Below are 6,717 nucleotides of genomic sequence, written 5' to 3'. Positions count from 1 at the left end.
CCTTTTTTTTTTTTTTTTTTTTTGTGGAAGGCCATCCTGTTTTTCCCTTTTCTAACTTTGCTTAGTATTGACTTGTCATGTTGTTTTTTTTCCATGATGAAAATTATGTATTCTAAATATAGAAACAACTTGTTGTAAGAAATACAAACAAACAGAAAGAAAACAACTTGTTATAAGAAATACAAAAAGAAAACAACTTTTTATGGTTATTGCTCTGTGTGCTAAAGAATGGACTTTGCTTCTGTGCCAACGTTTCTTTTATTTTTGGCTAAGATCTGGCCCCCTTTTGGTAATAGGGAGCACCAAAGCGGAGCCTGATACCTGGGGCCACAGAATACTTAATTGTTCCTGGGAATTTCTTCAATTTCTGGTTTAGTGTTAAGAACAGAGTTGAGGGTTTTAGGCTTTCTGGGCCAAAAGAGATAGTTAAGCTGTATGCATAAAAATAACCCTCCCTGTGGTGGCTTTAATTTCAAAGTTAAAAACAAATCTTAACCTTACAAAGCCCTGACACTTTGTGCTTAGGGTCTTACATGTGATTATAAAGTGAAATGGGGTGGCATCCTTGGGGTGTGGGGCGTGGGGGGGGTATATTAGTAACGTTCTGAAAGGTCACTAAGAAGCTGCCAGCTCTGACTTTACCACTCATCCCTGGGGATTCTTTGGTGATGTGAAAATGTAGCGATTGATGTTTGAACTGGTGGATGGTTTGCCTTGTTGCCTTGAGAGAATGCTTTAGAATGAGGTCAGCAGACTTTTTCTGTAAAGTACCAGATAGAACTATTTTAGGCTTTGCAGGCCATATATCATCTTTGTTATATGTTATTCTTATTTTTAAAACAATCTTTTAAAAATATAAAAATGATTCTTAGTTCTGGGGCTGTACAAAAACAGGTTTGGCCCATGGGCTGCCAACACTGCTTTAGAATAAATCATAGACAGCATTTTCAAGGCAAAGAAAAATAATGAGAAACAAGGGAAGATTTATGGATGTCTTGATGGTAAGGATACCTTAGCAGCTGTTGCTGAATTTTTCTAGATGGGGTTATGACTTTCTAAAGCAAATGCCTTGGTGTTCATTTTTCTCATATACTAGGTAGTTTGGGTTGACAGTGAACTGGGCTGGGCACAGGGATAGACACACCATTAACTAAGCCTGAGTCACTCACCTTTCAGGTGTCTTGGATAGCTAATCCAGCTCCCACGTGATTCACCTTTTATTCCTAGAGGGGCATCAGACCTCTTCTGGTGCAACCTCGAGCAGTGGTAGATAATAGCTATCATTGAAGCAGTCTGCCCAGGGTGTTGGCTCTAGTTGCAAGTCTGTTTTTTCTGACTTCCTCATTAGTAAAGAGTGATTGGACCCAGATGGGTGTGGGTGGCCAGGTCATTCTCTGCTGTCCTTAGCGGTTGTAGTTGACTTAAAGAGAAGGTTTTGGGTCTGGTTCTTGGGTTTGTTCCAGTGTGACATTCATTGGTCTTGGAAACCTGTTTGACTAGAAAGAACATTTGTTCCTTCCTGTTCCGGGCCTAGGAGAATAATACAAGGTCAAACTTAAACACTGAGCCAGTGATTAGTGGAAAAAACACTGAACCTGAAGACCTTGGTTCTAGTTGTGCCTCTGCTACTTGCTATGTAGCCTCAAGCAAGTCATTTGATCTTTCTGGGCATGGCTTTGTTATTTGTAAAACAAAGGGAAGAGAATCCTGATATACTGCCTGTAAAAGAACAAGATGTAACTTGGTTATGGTAATTTTTTTGTAATTGCTTATATTAAAATAATAAAAGTAAAACATGCTCAATACAGAGCGTATATCCATTGATAAAGAACCACTGCTAACATTTTGGTTCATATCCTTTTTTCTTTCTTTTTTTAAATAAAAGATGACTGGTAAGGGGATCTTAACCCTTGACTTGGTGTTGTCAGCACCATGCTCTCCCAAGTGAGCTAACTGGCCATCCCTATATAGAGATCTGAACCCGAACCAGTGGCCTTGGTGTTATCAGCACCACACTCTACCAAGTGAATCCTTTGAGCTCTTTTTCCTATGCATGTAAACACCCTACATTTCCCCTCCTAAGATGGAATCTTAACATACTGTTTAGTAGTCTACTTTTAAAACTCAGATATATAACCTGTTCATTTTGTTTCAGATGTCCTGGTGATTTTTCACTAAATGCTTTGTTTATCTGAATCACTCTTGAGTGGTTGATGTTGATAACCCGTGCAGCAGTCCTTCTGCTCAGGCTAACCTTGAATGTTGTTTGTGAAACAAACAACAGGTTTATTTGGCGAATTCCACACAATAGTTTCTCTTTCCTGTAGGAGCCACAGAGTGAGATGAGCTCACAGATAATGGGTCTCTTCCTTCCTGGTGGTTATGAATAAGTAATAGTGTGACAGATTCACCCTCTAGTGGTTGTTGGTAGTACTGAAACAGGAAGAATTACCTCCTGATTTGACTTTTCTCCTACCTTCAATTGCTTTGTCTCTGTTCCTAGTGGTTGGGCATCCCGAATGTGATGTTGGGTAATAGACTCCATTTCGACAGAGATGGAGGTATTATCTTTAACAATTGGAGGATGGAAATCATATCTCAAACATACCTGTTGAGTAGCGATATGACTTTGGGATGAACTGTGAAAATTAGCATTCTATCTGATAACCTCATCAGTACCCAAAGCCAGATCCTCATATGATGTAGCAAGAAATCCTTTATTATTTTTCTTTATCAGCCACTGTTTTATAATTTCCAAATTAGGGTAAGGAGAAGCTTAAGTATGAAGTGTGTTTAAGGGTCTTATTCTACCAGCTGTTTCCTGTGTGTAAATGCCTCATTTCCTGTTTGGCTTTGTGTACTGACTTCAGTGGTATTAAGTCAGTTGCTTTGGTTAACTCTGCTCTCTGAGGGTTTATTTTAATCTCTATGCAGAGAAGTTAATAGATGTCAGGTATCATTCAAAAAAATGCTAAATAATCAGGATTTGCTTCTTTTTTTGTGATTAACCTCTCCGAATGCCTGTTACTTTCGGAGCCAGCAAACTTCACAGAAAAAAAAGGTAGCTTTAATCTAATTGCAGGTACCTTTAAAATTATTGCCTCAGTTTTTCATATCACATTAAGGAAAATTGGTCAGTATATCATTCATGCACAGGAGAGATAAGATCAGCTTACTGGAGCTGGGATTAGTCTTGCCTTGAAGATGAGGGGTAATGGGAGCGTCCTGGAAGCTAGACTTGACAGCTTGACGTATTCCTGTTTTTTCTTGGTTCTTCCAAAACTTTGCAGGAGTTATGAAGACATGATTGGTGAGGAGGTGCCCTCGGATCAGTACTATTGGGCTCCTTTGGCCCAGCACGAGCGGGGAAGTTTAGCAAGCTTGGATAGCCTGCGCAAGGGAGGCCCCCCACCTCCTAATTGGAGACAGCCAGAGCTTCCAGAGGTGATCGCCATGTTAGGATTCCGCTTGGATGCGGTTAAGTCCAATGCAGCTGCATACCTGCAACACTTATGCTACCGCAATGACAAGGTGAAAACCGATGTTCGGAAGCTCAAGGGTATCCCAGTACTGGTGGGATTGTTAGACCACCCTAAAAAGGAAGTGCACCTTGGAGCCTGTGGAGCTCTCAAGAATATCTCTTTTGGGCGTGACCAGGATAACAAGATTGCCATAAAAAACTGTGATGGTGTTCCTGCCCTTGTGCGATTGCTCCGAAAGGCTCGTGATATGGACCTTACTGAAGTCATTACTGGTGAGTTCTAGGACTAAGGAATATTGCTAGGTTAGGGTTACTGTTATCTCCTACAGATGTTGAGAGCTAGAGGGGTTTCTAGTCCTTTTGCTTTTGATTAAAAGTACAAGGTAACTGGTGGCTTTCTGGTCAAATCCATCTCACAGTTTCGTTTGGATCACACAGGGCTTTTTAAATTTTAAAGAACTGGTTGCTAATGTTTAAGATTCAGAAAATTTCACTTAAAATTCCAGATTCTGGGCTTCTGTTTAAAACATGGAATAGCTGGTAAAAGTAGATCTCTTTATTTCCCTGGTGGTATTTAGTCTGAGCTGATTGGGGCATGTGCTCTCCTGTTTGCAATAACCAACACATTCTGTTATTTCTTACAAATTGCTACCATATAGGAAGTTGTCTTCCAAACATGAAAGCTGAGTGTCAATTGCCATTCATCCACATTCTCTTAATTTCTTTTAAATATCTACCTGTCTTTACTCATCTGCCTGGCCCATATAGAGATTTGAGCTTGTGATCCTTGCTTTATTTAGAACAGCGGTCTTTCAGATTGTGGGTTGTGGGCTGGCCCGGTGGCGCACTGGAGAGTGCGCCGCTTAGGAGTGTGGCGGTGCTCCCGCCGAGGGTTCGGATCCCATGTGGAGACCGGTTCCCGCTCACTGGCTGAGCGCGGTGTGGGCGCAACACCAAGGGTTGCGATCCCGTTGCCGTCCCCAGTACGGGTGCGACACCAAGGGTTGTGATCCCGTTACCGGTCAGTAAAAAAGACAAAAAGGAAAAAAAAAAAAGATTGTGGGTTGTGATCCATTAATGTGAATTGAACAGAATTTTGTGGATCACAATCAACATTCCAAGAGAAAGAAAAAAAGTAGTCCATTTGTTCTCAATTGGCGATTTTGCTCCCCTCAGAGGACATTTGCAACGTTGGAGATATTTTTGGTTGTCATAACTTGGGACGAAGGGAGAGAGTGCTACTGGTATCTCATGAGTAAAGGCCAGGGGTACTGGTAAACATCCAGCAATGGACTGGACAACACCCCACATAATAAAGAATTTTCTGGCTTAAAATGTCATTGGTGCTGAGGTTGAGAAACTCTGTTAATAGATAAATTGGAGAGCACTGCTTTATAGTGTAAGTATTGTTTTATGAAGCTTTATTTCATGATTCGTTGTTTGTATTGAACATATTTCTTACTGTGGGGTCACAAACAAAAAATATCACTACGAGGTATTTGATCATTAAAGAAGACTGAGAAATAATGGAATAGGGGATTCTTTTTGACATTCTTCAGACATACTGTGGTGGGTGCTGGAGAGCTATCTGATGAGTTGTCTCTGCCAGGAACCCTGTGGAATCTCTCATCCCATGACTCAATCAAAATGGAGATTGTGGACCATGCACTGCATGCCTTGACAGATGAAGTTATCATTCCGCATTCTGGTTGGGAGAGGGAACCTAATGAAGATTGTAAGCCACGCCATATTGAGTGGGAGTCGGTGCTCACCAACACAGCTGGCTGCCTTAGGTAACAGTAGCAGCTTTGAGAAGATGAAGATGGAATTTTTGAGGACTGACTTAAATTTCTTAAAAAAAAAAAAAAAGAAAGAAAGTTAAAATTCTTTAGCCTGTTGTGCAGCCTCCACTCTTGTCTGTATTGCATACTGTAACTCTAGCCTGTCTTTCTACTTTTGTCACTTTTTCCTGTGTGTACCACATATACCTTCTATGTCGGTTTGCTTGCTGTTCTCCACATATTCTCCTCGCTTTTATGCCCCTTTGACTTTGTTTATCTAATTTGGTAAGCATTTGGTTAGTACCTACCACACGTTTGGCACTTGTCCAGTCCTGGGCTTGTGTGTGATTGTGTCCCTGCCCTTAATTATCTGTATTTCAGGGTAGGCTGTGATAAACACAACAAAGGAGTACAGAGTACTAAGAGGGTAGGGCGTGGGTGAGGAAGGTCTGTTCTTCCTTCTGTCTGCTTTTCTCTCCTTATTTATCTTTTTGAGGTTAAACTCAAGTGCCTTTATTTCATGAAAGTTTTCCTGATTTGTTGTTATATCCTATAAGTGCTGTAATACAATCTTTTCCTCTTTGGAATATATTCCTGTGTGCTCTGCACCATTCTACATTTGTACTTCATACAAGAAGTATCCTGTTTTGAATTATTGTTGTTGGTATATATTATTAACCCCCATCCTACCAGATTATAAAAGTTCAGAAGGCAGGCACTGTAAATCAGCTTCCTCTCAACTGCAGTGCCTACCTTATAGTAGGTATTCACTGTTTGTTATAATGAATAGAAAAGGTATTGAGGGAGCCTGTACGTGATGAAGGATGTTTAAGGGAGGGTTTCTGGATCTGAGTCATCTTGAAGCTTTTCCTGATTTCCCCTCAGAAATGTAAGCTCAGAGAGGAGTGAAGCTCGCCGGAAACTTCGGGAATGTGATGGTTTAGTTGATGCCCTCATTTTCATTGTTCAGGCTGAGATTGGGCAGAAGGATTCAGACAGCAAGGTAAGTTAATGGCTGAGTGAATTCCATTTACTACAACTATGAGGTACTGGTAGTGCAGACCTATCATCTCAGGCTTTCAAATAACATTAAATTCCTATGCCAGACCCAGCTTCCTAAAGTGGATGTTCAACTCAGAAGAAAACAGTTTTCTTTAGAATTTCCTTCACTTGGGCTGGCTGATTAGTTTAGTAGGTTAGAAGGCAGCCTCATAACACCAAGGTCATGGGTTCAGATCCCTGTACCAGCCAGCTGCCAAAAAGAAAAGAATTTCCTTCACCTATATATTCTATTTTATTTTATTTTTTAGTGGCTGTCTGGTAGGGGATCCAAACCCCTGATCTTGGTGTTATCAGCACCATGCTCTAACCACCTGAGTTGACCTGCCAGTCTTTCACCTATTTATTTTAAAGTTGCTTAGCTGTCTTCCAAGATTGTACATTTTCTTTTTTTTT

General features: G+C 40.7%; 1 protein-coding gene across 2 annotated transcripts in view; it reads left to right on the top strand.

The window, feature by feature from the left end:
• Positions 1-6,717, top strand: part of CTNND1 (catenin (cadherin-associated protein), delta 1) — a 48,146-nt gene that overhangs the window by 29,031 nt on the left and 12,398 nt on the right. For both annotated transcript variants that reach the window (XM_008579919.1, XM_008579918.1), the window contains exons 7-9: positions 3,291-3,754; positions 5,091-5,274; positions 6,148-6,265. In XM_008579919.1, coding sequence (XP_008578141.1) covers positions 3,291-3,754; positions 5,091-5,274; positions 6,148-6,265 — 766 coding nt within the window. The remainder of the gene's footprint in view (positions 1-3,290; positions 3,755-5,090; positions 5,275-6,147; positions 6,266-6,717) is intronic.

The sequence above is a fragment of the Galeopterus variegatus genome, unplaced genomic scaffold (assembly GCF_000696425.1).
Source record: "Galeopterus variegatus unplaced genomic scaffold, G_variegatus-3.0.2 Scaffold1983, whole genome shotgun sequence".
Lineage (NCBI taxonomy): Eukaryota > Metazoa > Chordata > Mammalia > Dermoptera > Cynocephalidae > Galeopterus > Galeopterus variegatus.
This window is presented reverse-complemented; position numbering and strand designations above follow the sequence as displayed.